Raw genomic sequence first — 24,341 nt, forward strand, 5'->3', positions numbered from 1 at the left:
TATTTTCTAGTACTGAGGTACTAAAGAGTTTTCAGTAATAAAAAAAAAAAAAACCTACATAATATGCCATGTTGACAAATATCAATCACTAGGACAGACATGAATAAAAGGAGAAATAGAAAAGCTGAAGGGAAGCTTATTTCACATTGTGAATGATGTTATTTTTCTTTATTTGGTTTTCAAGAAAAGAATTCAAGTGGCCATCTTTCAAAAAATACCTATATAAAATATTTTAGAGTTAACAGGGCCTATATAAAGTTGGATGATTCAAATAAATACCAGATATACCTATGTAATCTCTTATATGTGGTTTCTTTCTATTTCTTGTTAGAAACATGATTACTCTTAGCAAATGCAGTGTAATAGTAGCAGGAAAGGTGAGTACTGACTCACCTACTTGAGGGTTTTTGGATTTCTGTGTCCTCATTCCCTCTTTTATACAGTTTGAGGAATTTGAGGAATATTCAGGTGTATTATTTTGTTTTTAATTTAGACATGTGCAGTCAGCCTTTCATCAGTTGGTTAAAAATGGTTTAAGTGTGTCTCTTCCCCCCCTTCTAGGAGATACAATATTTGTGAGGTTCCGCTGCTCTACCAAAAGCAAATGTTGTTATGATAAAATAGGCTAAGGAGGAAACAACAGGGTTTTTTTTTAAAGCAAATGAGCCTCGTGTGTTTATGCAGTTCTACTCCTCCCTTCCTTCCACAACTAAGGCAATCTTCAGTGGTTACTTAAAGCATGAGAAATTATATAGTAATATAGTGTGATTGTAGCAAGAGATACAGACATAAAATGTGCGTTAGAGTGGGCTCAGCAACCAAACAACAGAAAGAAGCTTCCGTTGTTTCTTACCTTTCTTATTGGTCTCTTTAATTAAAAAACAAGTAAGTGATAAAGATCTTGCTGAAGGATGAATAAATGCTAATTGTTACCAGACAAACCTGTAATTTGCCTTTCTGTTCCAGGCTCGTACTCTTTTTAGTAAAACTGTTCTTTCTGTTGGGGGGGGAATTTCATATTGAAAAACACTTTTGTGGTTTGATTGCATTTTGGTAGGCAGGTGCAAAAAGCTCTAAAAGGAAACTTTACTTGTCCTCAAACCTCTGCAGTCAAGTAGAAAATAGAAATACTTTTGCAGAGCATTGGAAGCTGTCTGATTTCCCAGGCAGTTGATGGTGGAAACTAAACAGGATCCACCAGGGATTGTTCCTGATTAGCCCTGATTTGGTGCTTTTCTTTATGTGAAGCTTTTGCATGTGACATGCAAACATTGTCTGATATCCCATTGTGGGATTGCACAATGTCCTGGACCAAAGTGTGCCACCCACCTTGCCCATGAGTCTCTCTTTTGTCCAGATGAATGAGGAGTTTAGCATCAAGACTCATTCCTTCATGAAAACAAAGAGCAAACAGAGCAAACCCTTGGAGCTGAGCACAGGATCAGGGAAACACTTAAAATCATGGCATGTCCTGAGTTGGAAGGGACCCATAAGGATCATGGAGCCAAACTGCTGGCCCTGCACAGGATACCCCAACAATCTCACCCTCTGAAAGGCTGAAAGCATTGTCCCAGCACTTCTGTTGAGCTCTGCCCAGCACCCTCAGCATTCCCTGAGCTCCATGCCAAGCCCTGGCACAGCTCCAGCCCTTCCTGGCCTCCTGTCCCTGGCCCAGAGCAGAGCTCAGCCCCTGCCCCTCTGCCTCCCCTCGGGAGGAGCTGCAGCCCCCGAGGAGCCTCCCCTCAGTCTCCTGTGCTGCAGCTGAACGAGCCAAGTGCCCTCAGCCGCTCCTCAGCCCCTTCCCCAGCTCCGTGTCCCTCCTTGGGACACTCTCCAACAGCTTGGGATCCTTCTGACCTTGTGGTGCCCAAAGTGCCCCCAGCACTGGAGGTGAGGCTGCCCCAGTGCAGAGCAGAGTGGGACAATCCCTCCCTTGCCGGGCTGGTGATGCCAGGCCTGGTGCCCTCCAGAACATGGTGCCCTCCAGAACTTTGAGCTGCTGTGGCAGCAGACTGGTGACTCAGATCCAACTTGCCACCAACCAAGGACTCCCAGGTCCCTTCCCACATGGCTGGTCCACAGCCTCTTGTTCCCCAGTCTGACCATGCATCCAGGGCTGCCCTGGCACAGGGGCAGGATCTGGCATTGACATGTTAAGTTGAGGATTGCCCAGCCCTTTCCTTTGTCAAGATCTCTGTGCAGGACATCTCTGCCTTCAAGGGAGTCAGCAGCTCCTCCCAACTGCGTGTCATCACCAAACTTACTTAAGTCTGCCTTCCAGTCCCACATCCAAGTCCTTCATGAGGAAGTTGTAGAGTGCAGGTCCTGAAACGGAGCCTTTTGGACACAACCTCAGTTTACCATATAGTGATGGTCAGAGCAAAAGGCCTTCAGATGTAGCTGGAAAGACCTCTAAAAAGAGTTTGTGGTTCAGGGGAGCTGCTCTCATATCCAGGTTCTGGACACAGTCTTTGCACAGCGTGTAGAGAAACTTCTCTGCTGCTGCTGGGGTTGTCACTAGCAGGATTGCAGTGGATCATCAGGTCTGGTCCTACACATCCTGACCTGTTCTGCTTGTAGAGTGAAAATGGGTTGGTTGGTTTGGTTTTAGTTGCTATTTGGGTTTTTTTCACAGCTGGAACATTGAGGAACAGCTGTGATCTGAGTGTATTAGCAGATAGTTCAGTTCACAGCTCTCTCTGGTTGGTACTGTCAGGCAGGGATAGGTAAACCCTTATTGTGTGGCATGGATTAGGCACCCTTCAGATCCATATCTTTCCCTTCTTGAATACTAAGATTAAGAGAGGGTCTGACAATCATGAGATTATTTAATTAGATTTGTATCTTGGGTAGAATCTCAGCTTTATGCTAGTTTTGTTTATCATAAATAATTTTCCTTTTTTCTTACTCTATTGTTGACCAGTCTGTCAAGACCTTTTAGATGTTTCAAAGTCCTCATCTGATCCTTGCTTGGTCCAAGAGAAATCTCATGCTTCTTTTTATGGTAAAATACTCTATTGAGTATTTATTCAGTGTAACTGTTTTGAGGTTAAGTGCAGAATCTTTAAAGAGAATTGGAGGAAGGTTAATAACTCAGTGAATCCCAGTAGAGAATAGCAAGGAGAAGGTGTTCCAGAAGGAGCAAATCTAGATTCTAGTGTACCTCAAAGCTCCAACTTAGTGTCTCATGAAAAGATTTGGAACATCACTATCTCTGTCCCATACATGGTTTAAGATTCTCTTTAGGTTGAGGAAGATCAGCCAAGAAAATGTTCTTTTGCTCTTCTGACGAGACTCTTCTAATGCAAATCCCAGGAGAGTGTGGTGCATGTTCTTCAGGAAGGTATTCATCTCCAGGAAGGTCCTAATGGACATTAAGTTTCATAGGCCTCCCCTAGGACTTGGCTGGAGTAATTTGATGTTCACCAGGTGCTACTGGAGAACTTGCAGGTTTCTTTGGAGAGGAGTGGAACGTTTTGTAAATTTATTGATTTTATATCTTGAATAATGCTCAAAAAAGCGCGGAAGAAATGCCAGTGCTTTGTGTAACAGGCTGGGATAAATAGAAAGAAAATAATAGTAAAGTATCTCAGCATTCTTAAACAAAGGTGCCCTGTGACAAGGATCTACGTTCCACTGCACATTATTTTCTCAAACTCCCCTAAAACATTGCTGAGTTTTGTAGAAGTACATTTTATTTGCTGACAGAAGACTGCCTGTGCTGTTCAGCACTACCAAACTTCTGATTGCTTTATATTTCTTATGGAGGTTCTCAACCTTTATGGGACTTTGGTGTAATTAAGGATAAAAAAATATGAAAGAACTGGTAGACTGAAACCTGTCAGTTAAAATGGCTCTCGTAGGTTCTCACAGATTAAAAATTATGTTTTCTGCTGTGAGCTGCAGATTGAAATCAGTCAGAGTTCGCCGCTAACTAGTTTCTAGGTAAAAGTTGTTGATTACAGAAAGAGAGAAACAGATTTTTTTTTTTTTTTTCTTTTTCTTTTTTTTTTTTTTTTTTTAAAGTACAGGAAGTTGCTGTGTGGGTGTCAGTGATTGGGTTATAAGTAATATGCTCTAGTGCTTTGATCGTGGGACCTAGTGCTCATGCCCCACCCTTACCACTTCCTTTCGGCGCAGCCCCATGCATTCCACATTGCGGTTATAGCAGCGCTGTTAACCAGTGAGATTAACCACTACTGACAAGCATCTGACACAGTACTCTCTATGCTCTGGACTCCTTGTCAGGCCCTTGAGTTCCTGAAGGAAGCCTCTCTGTATCCAGGGAGGATGAGCAACACTTGACCCCTGCTGTTACAGCCCTGCCTTGGTGATGCTGTTCATGAAGGGTGTGAGGAGAAGACGCAGGTGTGGTGCTGTGTCTGCCTTCTGTGCACCCTTTCAGACATGAGAGTTCCTTCCCCATCAGCCACAACAGGAGTGTGTGTGACCTGGCTTCCAAAGGGACAGGGCACGTTGTAGGATGCAATCAGTTCCCAGTGATAACCTTGCATTGTCTTGGGTTTTAGCACTGACTGTTCCTGTAGGCCTCCTCAGGGATGGGAGAGGTAACACACACAAGTGGCAGAGAGAGAGTTTAGTGCCTTTAAGGCTGCTGGTGCATTCAGTGACCCTTACCCACCACTCAGTATTCCTGCAGGGTGCTGAAATGAGAGGGTATAGTCAGTGTCACCAGGTAACAGTTGGCATCCTCCAAACAAATGTTACTGGCCCTGCTCAACTAATGATGGTCCAGGTGCACATGCTTGCTGGAGAAGCTCAGAGACAACATTTTTTGCCATCAACAAGTTCTTGGATGAATGTGATTCTGGCTTAATCCTGATTCCAGGAGTGATGGATGAAGTACCCAAATTTCAGGATGCATGGAGAACCCTAGAACTGGCAGTAGGTTCAAAATGGCTTCTCATGCAAAAGTCACCCTGAAGCCTCCAAACTGGCACCCTCAGTGTTTCCATGACTTTGTGCTGACAGTGCTCCTACCTTTAAGCTTTAAAATCCTTCCCATTCAAACCATTCTGGGGTTCTGTGATATTAATGGAAGAACCTCCAGCCTTTCCTTAATTTTTATTGCTTGCTTATAGTGGTTTTCACCTTTCTAGCCTTGAAAGAATAATGTCCTAAAAACACAGGAAGAAAAGGCAATTTTCAGTTTCAGCGTGCTGCTTTCTTGCAATGATTTTTTAATAAACACAATTATTTTAATAATTTTTATTATTAAAATAATGTTTAGCTTGTATAAATGTTATTATTTATGTTACTGTATATTAGTGATTAATAGAGGTAGTGAATATTATGTTAATAATGAACTTTAGAATGCTAGTGCACTTAAAAAATTTCAGTTTTTCTTTGGTGTGCCAACGTGTAAATAGCTGAAAAATACAATGTATCTTGGAAAGTATAGAATCAGAGAATCTCAGACTGATAGGTGTTGGAAGGGACATTAAAGATCATCCAGTTCTAACCCCCTTGCCTTGGGCAGGAAAACCTAGACCAGGTTGTTCCAGACTGGCCTTGAACAATTCCAGGGATGAGGAGTCCACAGCCCCTCTTGAGTAAATTTAAAGGAATAACATATTGAATTCATCCTGTATAAGAAATAAATTAGTGGGGTTACTTAGCTGCTATTCGAAATACAGGTGTTAAAATAAATTCCATTGGTAAATTGCTATTCCACACTGCACATGGGGAGTTTGTCAAAAAACTTCAGCTTTGTTTAGTGATCCATTTATATTTTGTAGCTCTGGTCTATGATGGCAACTGAATATTGGCTTTTCAGAGGTTAGTGGTTAACACCTCTGTATTAACCTTTTTGAGTTTAGGGCTTCAGTGTTGTTCTCACAGTGTTTTTATTACTTGTTATGGTTTTGAAATGTTAAAATACTGAAAAATTAAAGGGGACAGTAGCCTGCCTTGGGCTAGGAAGCACGACCCTGATCCCTCAGAGAGACCTGGCTCTGTGCAGCTCAGACCTCAGTGCAAACACAAAGGTTTGCAGAGTGTTTGAGTGACTAGAAATTATTACAAAAGAATAGTAATGATGTTACTGATTAATTCAATCAATCAAGGTGCTAGGGTTCAGTATTTCACCAAATCACTAATTACAAGGCTGCTAGATGTATTTTGCTGTCCTACCAAAAAAGACAGAAAAGGCTGATTCAAGCAAAATCTGGCTGATAAACTCCTCTTTTTTCATCTTGCCAGTTGGCTGATAAATGATATCTGAACATGTTGGTAGCTTAAAAACATGAAAATGGGTCAGGGGTTGAAGATCTTAAGAGGTATTCAGGATCTTAATATTGTGTTTATTGAACCAATCTGCAAACTTAGAGCTGTGCTGACTGTTGTAATCCATCACCTACAGAAACACTGATTCCCTAATTTGAGGTGGCCATACTTTGCCTGTCCTTTGCAGTGTGGTTGCAGAAGGTTGTTGTCAGCCCCAGAGAAGCTAGAAGTGCAAGAAAAATTACCAGCAGAGCATCTTTTTGTTCTGTTCCTGTGGTGCAGGGAGCTTGCAGGGGAAATTGCAGCTGGATTTGCCCACTCAGGTGCTCATGGTTATGGAGGGATCCTGAAAGAGGCACTTTGACCTCAAAGCTTTAACCCAGATAATCACACACATGCATGTTCCAGGTTTCTTTGGACCAGGATTGTCCAACTGAAAGTTTTATATTCACTCTTTGGGGGTGTCTTTTGTACCCCTGGGGCCATTTCAGAAGCCTCTTGCTCCTTCTGTGTGTAACCAGCTGCTGGCTCAGCTCAGGGCAGTGCAGGCAATGTTTGTGCAGCTTCTGCTGCTCCCTTCCTTTGTGTTTGATGCTTCCTCCTCCTTCATGCCAACGATAAATATAGTTCTTTTTTGTATGTGTCACTTCTCTAAATTTAAGGCATTTTATGGTTTGACTGTTTTTGCAATTTTAGACTTATTTCTCATCTTTAAGGCAGCTCAAGAGCACTGGCAATGCACATTGACCTCATGTTGACACTTTCCAGTGTGGTAAAGAAAGCTTAGATCTTTGCTACTTTTTGAGTTGTGTATGTAAATGGGTTTTAGTAGTGTGTTTGCCTAAGATGTGAGTTTGTCTCAACTAGATCAAAATTAAAACTTTACAATTTGTTCAAGACTGTACAATTTGTTGGTATCTTCCTTGTAAATGCAGGCCAAAGTCTGTATGCTTTGTCTTGTGCATTTACTGAGTTCAGTTCTTGAAAGAAAATAATGTGTCTTGTGAATACTTAGTGTTTAAACACATCACAATTTTGTGGATTTTTTTTTTTTAACTTGCACCATGTACAGTGTCCCCATGTAGAAATTTGCTCTATGTATTTAGTCAGATGAATTTTAAAAGAAAGAAGCCATGTTAGGTATAATGGAGGTAATCAAGAGTTAGGAACAAAATAAAGGATTGTGTTAATGAGAAAAAGATATTGTAATATAATTCCCTTGATTTAATTTAGATTTAACTCTAAATTATGTGGAGTTATTGAAGTTATGGGTATCAGTCATTTGATCTAGAGCAGGGTATATAGAGTTCTGTTCTTTAATCATTGTGAGATGACAGGAGTGTTGGGATGTTTATTTGTGCAAGATACCACACACCTGTTTCCTTAGAACTTTTTCAGCACCCAGAGTTATACACAAGTACCCTGGTGCCTGTTTACCTTTATTTTTTCCCTTATCTATAGCCGAGAGTGAGAAAATCAGCCTGAAAGTTGTGACTGACAGGAAAAGTTTTTTTTTTATTTTTCATGCCTTCTAGAAGACCTGACAGTTGCATTAGAGCACAGGCATCCCTTGTTGTGTAGGATAAATGACTCATGGGTGGAGCACCTGCCTGGCCACAAGCTAAAAATTCCATTCACGCTTTGATTCTCTTGTTTATGCTGGCCTCTGAGAGTCAAGATATTTCAGTACTGATGGTTGAAAGAGGTTGTCCAGAAGCTGTTTCAGAGCAGATTGTTGGGCTGAACGTGTAACGATTTCTCACCTTTCAAGAAGTTGGTAGATTGTCAGAATGTTTCTCTTAAGCAGAAGTTTTTGGTGAACTGAAGGTGCAGACTTTGCAAATATTAAGCAAAAACAGTTCTGAGGGGGTTTGGCGAGGGAAAACTTCTCCCTTCTGTTGCAAAAAACATGTTGTGATTTTTTGCAAAGAACATAATCAAGTAGTTGAGTTTGAAATAGCCCCTGTTGAAGACAAAGAGCTCCTAAGTATTCTGTAGAAAATGTAGTTTAATGTAACTAACCTTCAGGCAAAGTTTGAAACTAGTAATTTTTTTTCTGTGAGTTCAGTTTATGAAGGTGTTACTCTGCATCACTGGAGGAGCTGGATAATCTTAACAGGATGGTGGAAAACATGCTGAGTAAGTTGGGAATGAGATGTAAATTTGGTAAACTGCCAGGAGAAAGATGTGCTGGGAGGCACCTGAGGCTTCTTCTGCCATGTGAAAAAACAGGAGAGGTGGAAGTCCTGGGATTGTATGCTCAGGTATAATCACAGGTATGGACTTAACTCACCTTATCACTCCTTATCCTCTGACTTCTTAAAGGCTATTTTTCAGTTTAGAAAGTATCCTGGAAATGAGCCCTTGTTTAGTGAAAGTTTAAAGTTGTGTCATTTCCACTCTCTCCTGTTTGCCCATGAGCATGATCCATCCAGGCTTCAAAGGCAGGAAAAATGCTGCTTCTCATAATTTAACAAGATCTTCTTCTAAGCAGAAAGTCAGGCCCAGCATTGAAACATAGAAATATTGAGACAGTTCTAAATATTTCACTTTATTGTCAATATCTTGTAATTCAATAAGACAAATTTTGTGTTTGCATCCTACCAGTGAGGTTAAATTTGCTTTGAAATATAGATCTCAGCCCTCCAAACTCAAGTTAGCTGTGGGGTATGAAATGAGATAAGCCCTTTGTATGGGTGGAGTTCACTGTAAGTAACAGCACTTGCTGTGGTAAACCATTTTGTTCATCATCTCTTTTTGCTGAAGTGAGTCCTCGGTGTGGTTTGGGTGCACCACTTGGGTAACTGCTGAAACTGCTGTGGTTTCAGAATAGGACCTGTTTTGCTTTTTTCTGAACTTCTTTCCCCTGAAACTATTAGCAGAAAAATCAAATAAGGGTTACAACTGTTTGCCTGCCATACCTCAGAACAATGAGCAGAGTCATGTACAAATACAGCATTTTCCAGCAAATGGAAGATGAATGCAATCTTAGTTATGACTATATTTTGCATGATTTTACCAATGTCCATCACTGCAGTTGATAACCTTTTACTGTGCTTTGGGTACTTTTGCTTTATGTTGTAGAATTCCCATATCCACATTCTGGACACACTAAACATGGGACTACAAAAATCTTTGTGTAGTTAAGTGCACAAACACTACAATGGGAGACTTACACTTGCTGTAAGCCAGCAAAGACATCAGAAAGATAATACTGGTGTTGTTCTTACTAATTTGTGGCTAATAATTGAATAAACTTGAACATCTAACTGAACCAAGCAAACTTTTGCCAGACCTCAAAACCATGTTTGCAGAGTGTGGCAGGATAAAGCAAACTGTGAACAACATACAAAGGGCACTAAAAGAGAGAGGGATTTGGACTTGGAGTTGAGCTCGATGGTCCTCGTGGGTCATCAACCTCGTGGTTGATGTATTCAGAGTAGGTGCTGCTCTTAAAATTGCTCTGCAAAAGATAAACCTCATTGCATAAAGGTTCCCCTCTCACTATTTTTTTTTTCCGAAATAGAAAAATTACCACCCTATTCTATTTTTTACCATCTAAAAATCTGAAGAAAATGGCACTCAGTGTATAAAATGAAAGCTTTTAATATCATTAGCAGTAACTCTCATTACATGGTGACATTTCCTCTACAACAAAGTGATTTTTTGTGATCTTTTGTGAAGATGAAGCACAAGAAACCCTGATGCTCTGTGCAGGTTCAAAACCACCCAGGGCTTTGTGCAAAAACCTTAAACAGGCCACCCAGAAAAGCCAGTCTTGCTGAACAAATACGTTGCAAACCCAGCGTTTGTGTTAACAGTCACCAATTCCACAAAGTGGTTTCGCTAGCAGAAGATTTAACCTAAGAAAAAAGCAGCTTAAAATGGGTCAGTTTTACCTCCATCAATCCAAATTGGTTTTGGGCAATACAGGGTGAAGTATGAGGAGCAATTTCCTTGCTGGTAACTGGCAGTAGAGGAAGGGGAAATAACTTAGAGGGCTCTTGTTTTGCCTTGACCAGAAGTTGGAAATGCAGATACTTTAATTCTCTTTGTAATTCTCCAAGACCAGTTTGGATGGAGCTTGGAGCAACCCAATCTAGTGGAAGATGTCCCTGTCCACAGCAGGGGGTTAAAACTGGATGAGCTTTAAGGTACCTTCCAACCCAAACTATTCTGGAATTCTATGACTCTAATTTAAAACAAGTTAAAATAAGTTGCTATTTTCTGTGGATGTTGAGTTGCTCATCCCTTGCCAGGTTTTCATGTCCCTTGGCATGGGATGGCTGTGGCAGTGGTGGGATCTGGAGGCCACCAGGATGGGCAGGAAGGAAGTGCCAACACTCCATTCCAGAGAGCAAAAGGTGCCCTGTGGAGGGGCAGGTGTGGTGAGGCAGGGTCTGTGCTTGTGAGGAGAACAATTTCCTGATTAATCTGTCACTTCCTTCCATGAAGGACAAAGCCTGATCTGCCTCTCTTTAGGAGTCACACAGGTTGCTGCCATGGGGATCTGTGTATCTATGTCACATATGTTGTCCAGGATGGAGCACGTACTGAACCATGGAAAATAGTGCTGGGGTGTGCTTTGAGAGATCTCCTTTATCTTCCAGCTTCGAGGCAGCTGAACCAGTGTTATTTCTAGAAACTTTCTCAAACCTCGTGGATGTGTTGATAGAATGTCTCCCCAGAGCAATGGTCCTGGCCCCAGGGCTGCCAGGGCTCAAGGAGCTCCCAGGCCCAGGGTGGGATTGTTGTGGTGCCTGTGCAGGGCCAGGGGTTGGACTGGGTGATCCCTTCCAACTCAACATGTTCTCTGATTCTATGAATGTTGTAAGTTCTCTGGGCAGTCTGGAGTATCCTTAAGTTTTAAAAATGTTGTGGATTTTCTGATGTGAATCTCTTTTAGTCCAGTTTAAATCCAGTTATTGTTTTCCTGATGGAAGACTTGCAGGACTATGATCAAGTTCCCCTCAAACTGTCAGGACTAAACAAATCCAGTTCTATCTCCTTCTGCACGTGCCTTGTATTCCATGTCTCTCTCTGTCTGCTTGTTCAGCTGGGGACTTGCTTGCTTCCCACTTTGCATGCAGCTCGATGCCTGCCAGTGCTGCCAGTATTGCACTTGAGTCTGACGTTGACACTGCACTAATGAGAGTCTGTGTGATTCCCTCACCTCCATGTAAACCTGATTCCCTCAGCTCCATGTAAACCTGATTCCCTCAGCTCCATGTAAACCTGATTTCCTCAGTTCCCTGAATACCCAATTCCCTCAGCTCCATGTAAACCTGATTGATTCCCTCAGCTCCATGTAAACCTGATTTCCTCAGTTCCATATAAACCTCATTCCCTCAGCTCCATGTAAACCTGATTCCTTCAGCTCCATATAAACCTGATTCCTTCAGTTCCATATAAAACTGATTCCCTCAGCTCCATGTAAACCTGATTTTCTCAGTTCTCTGGGTGCCCAATTCCTTCAGCTCCATGTAAACCTGATTTCCTCAGCTCCCTGAATACCCAATTCCCTCAGCTCCATGTAAACCTGATTTTCTCAGCTCCCTGGGCACCCAATTCCCTCAGCTCCCTGTCCACACGTGCCTCTGACTCTGGGGAACAGAGGCCAGCTGAGTACAAGGGAGGATGGCTTTTGGCTGGCCCCGGGGCAGGAGGGGCTGAGCTGGGATTTACTGGAAGTTGCTGGATAGGTGATTTATTCAGTGCAAGTTTGCTGATCTTTATTTCCCTTTGATAAAAGTATTTCCACAGATCTGAGCACATATTGTGAAGTTCATGAGCATATTCCAAAGTGCTTTCTGAAAAGTTCCCAGGCTATGATTTAGGTGTGAAAAGCACACTCTGAAATTTGGGATTTGATTCCATTTCTCTGTGCTTCCCTAGTATGTATATCATAATGAGAATGAATGATAAGATTCCTATTAAATTATAGTTCAAATAATTGGATATTTCAAAACAGCTCTATTGTTACAAATCATGTATGAAATTCAGGTTATTATGCAGAAAGTTGTAAGTATTTATTTATTTTGAGAATATTTCTAGATTTTCCTTTATCAAGTACATATTGCAATCAGGAATGTTCACCCAAGGAATATTTTCCCTGGAAGCTGGATGAACACTTCTCAGGAGCAATCTTTTTTTTTTTTTTTTAAGGTGGGGCAGGAGGAGAAGAAATATATCTATCTGTTTAATGATTTGACCTCACAAAATAGTCTTTTGGCAAGGGGAATTAATCACCCATTGAGGCTTTAAGTGCAACAAATGAAACATACACATATTTATGAGTATACACAGTAATTCCTGTGATGTCATTTGTTGTTGGGGTGGAATATAAGAACAGTCACCTACAAAAGGTGGGTTGTGGAGCAAAGACCCCAGAGAGAGGTGATTCCTCAATCAGCCTCCTTTTCTTTTTGTATGTGATGGTAGAAGGATAAACCAGTTCCAGGAAAACAAGCAGAATGTAGGCATTCTGTCAAGTGACAGCTAAGTTACTCTTTAATCCTATTTAACATGACTTATCTTTAGTGACACATGTTTTTTTATTTTGTCTTCTATATAATACCAAACTTAAACTTGAATTATCTCTAATCCTGGAAAATCAAAGTCATACTTGTCAATTTTTTTCTGACCAAATGTCTTTATAATGGGTTTCATCATTTAAAATCTTGATGGTATTACTATTTTGGTATGTATAAGATAATAAATCCATATAAATAAAACAACTGTTTTAGATGATTTGCATTGAGAAATGAACACCATTATATTTGGTTCAATTTTCACCCACCCCAGGAAGGATGGATGATGCTTAAGTGTATCAGCACAATTTCCTATTTCAGGGCTTTGCATTGTCCATGGTAAGTAACTTCTCTTTTTCTCCTTTTTTTTTTTTTTTTTTTTTTTTTTTTTTCCCTAAACTTTCCAGGTAAAAGTACTCCTGTAAGCCACCTTGGGTCTGCAGATTTTCCCAAGCCCCATGATCCATTCCAGCCATTTGGGGCTGACAGCAGTGACCTGTTTCAAAGTAAAAAGGGGTTTGGGGACCCATTTAGTGGAAAAGATCCATTTGCTCCCTCCTCTTCAAGTAAAACTTCTAAAGACTCTTCCTTGGGGTTTGCAGACTTCAGCTCTGTAAGTTAAGTTCCTTGTCTCTGAGCAAACCACTTTCTGCTCTGCTTGCAGCAATCTCTGTTGGGTTTTTTGTCTTACCTGCAAACCTACTGTTCCCTGGCTTCTGTCTCTCAGTACCTTCATGCTGTCCTCATTGTTTTTGTATTAATATTTCTGTAATAAAAAGGCGTTATTTCAATAAAAAAGAAGTTTCATACTAAATTTTCAAGGGTTTACGTGCATTTAAATTATTTTAGTACAGTTGTGCCTTTACTCTCAAATTCTTTGTAGCAGAATCTGTGTATTGTTTTTGTTGCATGGAGGCTATTTTGTAAATGGATTTTTGGGAGCCAATGATGTAAAGACTCAAAAACAATTGATATTGAACATTTCTCTAGCAATTTCACCATATTCTGAGAAGCAAATCCTTGAAGGGAAAGTTTCTAATAAGTACTTGTAACTGTTTGTGGAGAAAATTCTGACATTTGCTGTATATGATGGAATGTGGTCATAGAGAGACACAGAAATTGAGACAGAAATTGAAAATTTAGCTGTTGAATTTTGTTCCTGTTAACTGATGTAGAAAAGACAGAGAAAACAAAATGGTTTTGTAGAACCAAGATAGAAAGGTCCACACTGCACTCCAGAAGACAGTCCCAGAAGGTTTGGAAACAAAGCCAGGTCCCCATTCAATTAAAAATATTGGGGTTTCCAAAGCCTGGCTTTGGTTTTAGTGCTGGAATTGGGAACCACTGTAAATGCAATGGTGGTGTGGTTCTTATTGCTTCCATAAGTGGATAGAATCTGTTCCATCCACAGCCTCAGGCTTCTTCCTCCTTTCACATGTTTTTGTTTTCTCATGTTGCCATGCAGTAAAATTGCAAACTTAACTCTGTTCCTTAACCCTGCGGGACACAGGTCAGTGTTCAACAAGGGGAGATATTTAAGCTGAATCTTTCTTTGTTTATTTTTAATGTTTTGGGTTTTTTTTTTCCTAGTTACTATTTAATATTAAATGTGTATCATTTTCCTATTTGATATTGTTAGCTGAGGTCATCTGTGCAGACTTTAGTTGGCCTCAGGGCTTTAATTTATCACTTTTGAAACGTCCACGTTCAAGATTTGTTGTATGTTTGACCACAGCTAGTTGGATTTGCACAGTTAAATTCTGATTGTATACAAACTGGTGACATTCTTAATAAAAATAAGACACAAAACCTGCTTTATCTGAAGTTTCTTCAACAACATCTAATTTCTTCCTGCAATGAAAGACAAATGATGGAATGGAATGACGGTTACCCAGTTGTCATCTTACTTTCCAGACTGTATTTCTTAAGTTAAAACTTGGTTTACTCTGAGTGATTGTATCAAATGATTAACCAAAATCTCTGATCCCAGTCCTAGTGGGTGCTCCAGGGTCAAATTTGCTGTGCCACCAGGTTCTCAGCTCAGATTAACTTTAGAAGATAAGGAACAAGTAGGAAAAATGAGATAAGGAGCAGTAGCCACTTAATAATTCCTGTCAAATGGCATTTCATCAAATGAAATCAATTTTAAAATCAGTTTTCTGAATTAATTTCTCCTCCTGTAGGAAAAAAAAGAAATGTTGACTGAATTTGGCTGAAAAGACAGATTTGATCCCTTGTCTCCTCAGTTCATGGGGTTTTTTCCTTTTCTATGACACAATTATGCTGCTACACTTGACAATTTCTAATCCTTCTGCACAATGTTTTAAATGTGCCAGGTACCTTGAAATGATTGAAAACATTCTGCTTCTCTTTGCCTCATGGTTGGGAAACTTGGTCCATAATGGAAATGAAAATCAGTTTTACTTACAGAAGGTTTTTGATGTCTACTTTGAATCCGTGGAATCTGAGAACAGAATCACGTAGAACTGAATAATCAACCAACCTGATTTTTAATTGAAATCCTTGACTGTTGCAAGAAAGAACATGAGAACCTTCATTATATTTTAGTAGGAAAATCTGGTGGTTTTTTGACACACTGGCAGATTCATGCACCCAGAGTTTGTGTATTTTTTTATTGCATCCTTAACTTTGTTGCTGTCATTAAATATGATTCATTGGAACAAAACAGTCTGTTGGTAGCTCAGATTTCAGGTATTTCTGGGCTCCAGCTGCAGTTTACAGAACAAGAAAAGCCATTTTTCTGCCAAGAAACAGAATGCTAAGCACTAAGCTTTTTGTCTCAGTACAAGCTGGAAATTCAGTACACACAAATTAGTGGAGCTTTTTGTGATTTGATTAGTCTTGCTGCATTCTGCTGGTTTCAGCTATGCCTTGGGTCTGACTGTACTTCTGCAAAAGGAAAGGAAGGGTTTAATGCAATTACACGTCACACATATTTATAGACTTGTTGAAACCTGGACATATGCAAAAAAAATGTTATTGTATGAAATTACCTGTAAATTACCTTTTGATAGATAATCTGTGCAGGAATCTGTGGCATTAATGAACTGTTCTGTATTTATTTCACTACTCAATGGTGAGAGTTATCTCCTGAAAATTGTACTTTGTGCCAACCACTTGTAATAAGGCACATCCAGATTTGTTTCCAATGAATCACTTGCCTATTTTTTCCTTTTTTTTTTTTCCCCACTCAGCACTTTTAACTGCAAAAATATAACTTGTGTTCTATAAACAAGTTATAATTGGGGCTCTCCTAAACTTTGGAAGCCTTATCCTGGAATGGAAGCCATAGAAGTAAAACTGGTTTCTCAACATTAAAAAAATATCCCAAATAGTTTGACCAAAGCATCTTTTATTTCTGAAAATAGTAACCATTCATTTTCCATCCCAGCTGTTGGATCTGCCTAAATTCCTGGACTAAGCAGAGAATTCCTGCTTCCATTTGTATCTGTCTTTACCCTGAAAAAAATTAATCTATTTAAAATCTTAATGAGCTTTTCAATCTTACCTAGCAGCTGACGTTATTTAAATGAGGAATGTAGTAGGGTAAAAGTAAAATATCAAAAGGTGTTGCACTTCTGTTGTATTTCAGTAACATCAAATGCAAAGATTCTCATCTAAATTTTTATAGCAATGACAGCAGAGATATTGCATGAAGAAAAGGTTTTTGTGGGTTTTTTTTTTTGGTTTTTTTTTTCATCAAATCATCTCTAAAGTCATACTGGAAGAAAAAAAATGAGGAATGATGAGCAGAGGCATGATTAAATTATGAGTGAATGAGAATTGGGCTTGGGTTAAAAGAAATTCAAATAGACAGATTTATTTCAAAATACATAAAAAATAAAAATTACAGATACACTGCAGAGTGGAGGAGGAGGCTGGGGTGGGACCATCACAAATGTTTATGCAGCTAGGCAGGGTTTAGCACTCATTTGAACACTCAGGTCAATATTTCAGGCTGGTCTGGGCAGGTGTAGCTGTGTTTGTTTGTGCCATGGCACAGCAGGATGTGCTCAGAGTCACCATGTCCTGGGCCACAAGGAATTTTTGCAGTATACATCCAGCTGGAATTTTTCTCCTCAAATAATATGTTTTCCTGCACACACAGAGAAAAAAAAAATACTCAAAAAAAACCCAAAACAAAACCCAAAAAGCAGATTTTAGAAGTGGGCTTTAATGGAAACATTTGCATGCAGCTGTTCCCATCCTCCTCCTCAGCAGGTGCTAAAATTAGCTGGGAACAGATTAGATTTGAGTTTGAAATTGCTCTGATTTCAATAAAACAGTTTCAGATTTTGTTCAAAAAGTTCAAACAAGCAAACTTTTGCATCCTTCACTGGGAAATCCTAGAATATCATTTTGGACGAGTTTTGCTGCACTGTGCTTGTGTTTTGGGGAGCCCAAACAGGTTTAGGAGCTGAATGTTACAAAAATGTGATATTTTCTTAGTGTTCTCTGCTGAAGTCAACTGGATTCTCTCACATTATTTCTTACTGGTGAAACTCTGTGTGTATTTTATGAACAGCAACACTTTGGGTAACTTTTGATTTGGTGATGAAACTTCCCACATGTCAGCAGTGTCCAAAATCACTTCTCAAACCCCTCACCCTTAGCAGGAACTACCACAATAAAACTCTCTGTTGTGCACAAGAATAAATAACTGTTAGCATTACCAGCTATTTATTCTTAAAAATGGTTGTAGTTGCTGTGCTTCCAAACCATTAACTTCCTTTTTTTTTGTTCTTGTGGAGGTTTTTTTTTGGCAGTTTTCAAACCCAACTGAGCCACAGATGCAGGGACTTGCATCCCATGTGGGTTAATTTCCAGGTGGGAGGAGGAAGAAAGTAAGGAAATTAAATAAGGAGGTAAAGGAAGGAAGAATTAAGGAAATAAATCAAGGGAGGAAGTGAAGGAGGAAGAAATTAAGGAAATAAAGGATGAAGTGAGGAAACCAGTGAGTGAATTTCTATGTCAATCTAGAACTGCCCTAAGACAGCCTGGTGTACTTCAGCTGTATATTTAATAAGTCTGATTCTTTGTATTTTTTTGCATAATTTCTTCGAGCTGGTTGGTAACTTCATTAATTCATTTTCCATTTTCATTTTTTAGTTTGGAAATGAGGAACAGCAGCTGGCCTGGGCGAAGAGAGAGAGTGAAAAAGCAGAGCAGGAAAGACTGGCTCGGTTGAGGAGACAAGAACAAGAAGACCTTGAGTTGGCCATTGCTCTCAGTAAGGCTGACATGCCAAACTCTTAAAGAGGGTCTTGGCCTCCACCCTGTTCAAGAGAAACCTTGGAACAAAGCTTTTATAGAAATACGAAATCCTTGGTTTATATTTGTGAAAATAATTTTAGTCACCTTCAGATCTGAACAGGACTGGCTGGTTGTGTCTGACCAGGCTCTGTGTGGATTCTCGAGTGCATCATCTGCAGGAAACTCTGTATAAGCTGTATTATATGTTCTAGAGAAAATTTATTGCTTGTAAGAAATCTAATGTGTAATCCTAAGGTACCGAAAGTTTCTTTATCTGAAACACAAATGTTGCATAGAGTAAACTGCAGCTTGTGAATCTGTTTTTTTTTTTTTTTTTAATAACCTGAATTCCACTGGGTCTTTGAGGCTGCAGTATGGATTTCAAAGGAAATGTCATAAAAAGAGAATATTTATAGAATTAGCTTTCACTTGTTACATTTATTTAATAATTCATGGTAGGCTAATCAGTATTTCTTCTGCATCACCTATGTCAAACCCTAAATTCTTTAGTAGGTGGTCCCTTTTTATCCAGAAGTTGTGGCTTTTACAAAAGAATCTGACAATTTATATATGATGGATGCAGTGAACTCTATAAAACAGTACAAATTTGAAGACTCTAGAAATTAGTAATTCTTCTAATTTAAACATTTGTTTGCATTGATTTTTAATAATTGTGTAAGACTAAAAGTGGGAATTAATTCAGTTATAGTAAATGGGATAAGTAATTTAGCAGTTAAATTATGAAGTAAAAATTTGCTTTATTGTAAGCAAATGGGATTGCAAGATGGTGACACACATTTGGGTGCTGCTTTAATGTGACATCAAGAAATGAAGTGGTGGAAAAGTTGCCATGTTTGAGGAGTGCTCACCCCTACCACTCACTGTACCCTCATTTTCTCCAGCTGCCAGCACACAGACTAGGTTGTGTTAGCCAAGTGACTCTGGGACAGTCTCTACCTCTGCTTCTTCAATTCCACCTCTTTGGGGTTACAGATCAAGCAGCTGTAGCTGAAATGAAGCCAAGTTGAATCAGATTTTAGTTGCCAAATGCACATTCACACATCACTTCTGGCAGAACTGGCTGGGTTGGCTCTAAAATCCAGTTTGCAGGACTCAGACCAGGTAGGAGCAGGTTTTATATGCACTGAATGCTTCCACCTGGAAAAGACAACACAGAATGTGTTTGACATGTCATAGAAAAAATAAGTCTGTGAATTTAATTTGCTTACTAGAAATGCCTTTTCTGATTACAGGAATTCTAAAAGTTCAGTTGTGTTTGCCTTGGAGTTTTCTGTCTCGTGGAGTAGGGATCTAGCACAGCATTTTTAAATGTCCTCAGTCTTCTTTCCTGCCCTTTGTTCTCTGGGAGTACAGAAGCTTTACATTCTGTGTTCTTACTGATGTGGCCCTTATCTTACAACATTTTCTCTTTTTTTTTTTTAATGTGATATTCCTTCACCATCTTTATTGCATTTCTATTTTTTATGTCCTTGCTTCCTTACTTTTATTTTCATGCCACAATGACAGTGCCTGCTCAGTGACTGAAAACAAATCTTTCCCTGTTCTGTTTGGATTGCCTTATCCTGGATGCTTTCCTGACACAGAGGAGTCAGATTGGATCATTTTTAGCACCTTGGTGGCTTTCAGCTCTGAAATGCAGCCAGGACGTGGCATTTGTAGTCTCAGGCTTTTGTGGGGAGGTAGGTGGGTGGGTGGGTGTGCAGACACACACATCTATTTGTGTTTAGGATGTTATTTTTAGGAGTCACAACTCCCCTTTACTGTGTGTCTCCTGTGCTAATGGTACTACAAATAATGTAAACCTTTTATTCTCCTCCAAAGGAGAGAAGATTTATTTCTAATACCAAAACCAATCATATCATGGTCTTTAATACTGTCCTTTAATGAGCCCTTTGGGATGCAATAGAAGCTATTTCTAATTTTGAAGAACCTGACTTGAAGTCCCTTCCCATTGCAATATTTTTTCTCTAATATATGTTTGATTACATGATCAAACACACTAAACCACAAAAATTTCTCTCTTCTGTCGGTGTACAGAACTTGAAATCTCTGAGAGCTAACTTGTGTCTGTCTTTAGGTAACATGATGAAACTTTTGCAGTGGAAGAGCAATTTTCAAAAGCAAGTGGCTGCAGGATTCTCAGTGCAGTTACACAAACTGTGCCCATGTGTAAGATCCTCCTGTTCACTTGAACCTGAGTCCTTGTGGTGTCTCTTCTGCTACAATAAAATTTAGAGAGTAGTGCCAGTTCTGGGTGGGATGGTGCCACTCCAGTGGGACAGGTGCATGACTAAACAGCTTGATGCATTTTTGAAGTTCTGTACCATAACAAGGCTTTCTGCTGCTTTGTCAGGGCCCTAAAACACTGACTTTATAATGCTTCTAGGCCAATGAGATGATGTTTTCAAGATTTCCAGCAGGGAGGCAGAAATGTGAATTAATCCAGCATTCTGTAGAGTGTTAGGGCTTGTTTTTGTATTTCCTTATTGACTCTTCCTTATCTTTGCTTGGACAGTGACTGCAGATCAACAAACAAACAGGGACAGAACACAACATATTGTCTATGCACAGTATTAGATTTAGGAACCTTGAATTTACTGAAACTCTCTTGATTCAAAGTGTTGTCACTGCAGTAGAAGAAAACCTAGCTGTGATTTCTCACGTTGTATTTAATACAGTTTTCCATATAAAAAGAAGATTCCCCACATTCTTTCCCTATGCTGTAACTCAGTGTTTGTACAATACCTGCACCTGCTCTTTGAAGCAAAACTTTGCAAGACGTTGCTCTTCTTCCTCCAGACCAGTGAAATTTAAAGCACAAACAGACCTGTTGCTATTTGGGCAGAGAAGATACACACAATGTAAGATATGGAAAATGTGAATACCCCCAGTGCATATACAGTGTACAGTGAGATCCACATTATTTGTGTCTATGTGTATATATACAAATATATATATATATATATATATAGTATTGTATAATGTAATCATAGTGTGTGTATATACATGTCCACATGCTATGTCCAGTATATAGTTCCTTGTGCTGTACATAAAATGTGTATATACAGTGAATATGTAGAATATGCATATATATTCTATATATTAAAGCTTGTGTGTAAGTATGAATTCTGTAACCACAGATGGGTACAGAATTGGAATCTTTACAAAAATTCAGATTAGCTCCTGGCTCTGAGAGTTTCAAAGTCCTGGTTAAAGAAAAGAGGAGAAATTAATCAATTTGTATCGAGATTTCTTTCATTGACATGAAAAACTGTGTTCATTAGCTGTGCCAGGTGTAAGAGAACCCTGGCAGAAAGTGGTAATTATCTGCACTGGATGTCATTTCACATTCTTTGTAGTTTTTAAAGCATCTGTTTGGAATGTAGGCTCAACTGCTGATCTTGCATGTCATCTTTCTTCTCTGGGCTGAGGCAGTGAATTTTCTCCTATGTTTGCTCATAGTTTCCCTCTTCCCTCTTTCTTTCTTTTCCTTTCAAAAAAATTATTTGTGGGGAGCTGTTCCCATACACACACCCCAAACAGTCACAGGCAAAGGTGGAAAACATGTTTTTCTTGCCTCATTCCAGTTAGATTGGTTGCACATAATTGTCCTCTGGATTCCAGTTCTGTTTTTCTTGCATTTCCACCTAAGCTTTTACTTCAGGAGTTACAAATATCCATTGCATGTTTGGCTTAGAGGAAAGAGTGGGGGTGATTCTTCTTTCTACTTAGATAAATTATTAGACTCTGTGCTACCTTGAGCAATCACTCAGAGTTTAGCAGGGTTTTATGGTGGCACACATGTTTTATATGGAATATACACTGCTGGAATGGTTGGTGGATTGCACAGGGCACTGAGGCACAGCAGTTAAAAGGACAGACAGACAATTATTCACATCCAACCTGCACGAGCAGACAGTGCACACAGGGCACAGATATTGAATTACCACACAGAACTGTGTGTTCACATTTGCCTTGAGTGCTTTCCCTCAGTTACCTTCAAATTGTCTCGCTGTAAAACCTCCCAGTCACCCTGCAATAAAACCAGATGCTCATAAAAGTCACACTTCCACAATAATGCTGTAGGAAATATTTCTGTATAGGCAACTTTTTCTTCATGGAACCTCTGCCCTGTGTGGGTCATCACTCCTTCCTGTATCTTGTTCCATGTCCTGTGCTCTCAAAGTGTAGGAAATTCCAAGCTGTGTCTGTGTAAGCCTTTTTATTTTGAATTCCCATCTGTGAAATCTGTTGGCTCAATTGTAGAAATTATTTTGTCATCTTACGCTCAAGGATAACGCACTTTTCTTGAATTCTTCTTATAATCCTTTTGGGGTTACTATTTCTTCTTTAGTGTTTCTCCATTGAGAAGAATATTTGTTCTGTAGAACCGTGGCCCAAGGAGTTTTGGTCCAAGTAGAATTGTTGCTTTCCCTTGTGTAAGAGTTTGATTTCTCCTTTCTTCTGCATTTTATTCCTCCTTCTCAGGAATTTCATTTCTGCTTAATCCTCATGTAGAGCTGGAACTCTGTTGATGTGAATTGATCTCTGATGTTAATGATCTAATTCAATTATCATCCTGTACTAGTGGAACAGCCAACTTTTTGGTTATATATTTGGTTATATATTGCATCTATGTAGACTTCACAACAACCATCTTTTCTTAGAAAGGAATTTTGCTTGGAGTATGATGGAATCATAGAGGATTTATTTTTAGAGTAAACATGTTAACTATAATTCATTGACACACCTGTTTGATCAGTTGATATACTGCTCTTTTTACTTGAAAGTTTTATAAATAAAGGCTAATTTGTTATAAAATTGAATTTTCATTTTTCCAACTTCTGCCTCTCCCTTTAAGTTTCAAAGGAAAACTCCTAGTGACTGTGGTTCCTTCAGCTGTTGCAAGTACAGAGTGCTCTTCTGGTGTCCCTTTTAATATATCATTCTTAGTCTGACCTGAAAAGGTGGAAACACAAAGTGGAAACTGCAGTGCTGACCTAAATCTGACTAATATCTCCAAATATGTACATTATTGTGGTTATATTTATCTTTCAAATGTTATAACAAATTGTAAGGTATTTTAATTTTAACCCATCTCATGTGTTTATTGTTTAATATAATAAGAGAAATGTTATTGTTTAATATAATAAATGAAAGTTACTTTTTGGAGCTCTGAGATTTCAGCACTCTTTCTTTACTTTTTTTTTTTTTTTGGAGTCCACAATTTCACAAGTTTTCATGTTAAATTTGTGAATCTTGCTTTGAAGAACAGCTCTATTCTCTGCACTGAAATCTTTTTCTTGTTGTACTGTTTTCCCTCCTGTCCTTCCCGTTCTTCCTTGTCCCAGGCAGATTTGGGCTGAGCAGACCAGTCCCAAATCCAGCAGCACCACGCCCTTCCCGAGCACTCTGTGCAGCAGTGCTGGGTGTCCTGGCAGCTCGCACTGGCAGTGCCTGGGGAGGTCACAGGAGCAGCACACCTCACTGCTGGGCTCTCCCATTGCTCACTTGGACTCATTCTTCTCCCAGCTGTTCACTGGCTGCTCCTGCTCACCTGCCCAAAGTCAGCAGCAGGTTGCCAAGGCGGGTTTCCCTCCCGTTATTTTTAGTACATTCCCATTTTGGAGGATTTGACTGCAGCGTGTCACAGAGGGGCACAATCCCTACCCAATTCTCATCGTGTCGTGATTCTCATCTCTCATAAAACCATGACCCAGCCCTCCATGTGTTGCTCCCACTGGAGTTTCTGGGGTCTGACATATGCAGCTTTCTCATCCCTGTGCTTTCCCAAATGCTTTCCTCATCCACATTGTCTGGGCTTAATCTGAAAGGACCCCCCTGTACCCAGCATGGCCAAAGAGCCCCTTCACTGGGAAGGGAAGAAAAGCATCACCATTCTTTCAGGATGTGGAAATTTCACCCTAAAGGCTGTCCAAGGTCTGAGCCCAACTGTTAAACAAACATTTATTTATGTATCATTTATTGACTGAACCTAAATGTGTCCCAGGCCCAGCTCTCCTCTTGGAATTCTGAGCTCCCATGCTGGAATTGCTGTCAGGTTTATCTGTGGAATTGCTGAATCTCCCATCTGCTGTGCGTGACTATCAGTAGTCACTCTGAGTCCCTCCTGTCTGGTTGTTTGTTTGGTTTTTTTTTTTTTAATGTTATGACCACAATTAAAACTTTTTTATTGGTGCTGATGCAGCATCTCATAAAATTGCTGTAGCCTTCCCAATTGATGAAATCTCACAGGGCTCTGCCAGCAGC

General features: G+C 39.7%; 1 protein-coding gene across 5 annotated transcripts in view; it reads left to right on the forward strand.

Annotated features, from left to right (window-relative positions):
* EPS15L1 (epidermal growth factor receptor pathway substrate 15 like 1) overlaps positions 1–18,366 on the forward strand; it is a 41,865-nt gene extending 23,499 nt beyond the window's left edge. For 4 of the 5 annotated variants that reach the window (XM_053999276.1, XM_053999277.1, XM_053999278.1 and 1 more), the window contains 2 exons: positions 13,184–13,389; positions 17,907–18,366. In XM_053999276.1, coding sequence (XP_053855251.1) covers positions 13,184–13,389; positions 17,907–18,053 — 353 coding nt within the window. In that variant the 3' untranslated portion in view covers positions 18,054–18,366. The remainder of the gene's footprint in view (positions 1–13,183; positions 13,390–17,906) is intronic. The other variant, XM_053999281.1, reaches the window with a different exon arrangement.
* The last annotated feature ends 5,975 nt before the right edge of the window (positions 18,367–24,341 follow it).

The sequence above is a fragment of the Vidua macroura genome, chromosome 26 (assembly GCF_024509145.1).
Source record: "Vidua macroura isolate BioBank_ID:100142 chromosome 26, ASM2450914v1, whole genome shotgun sequence".
Lineage (NCBI taxonomy): Eukaryota > Metazoa > Chordata > Aves > Passeriformes > Viduidae > Vidua > Vidua macroura.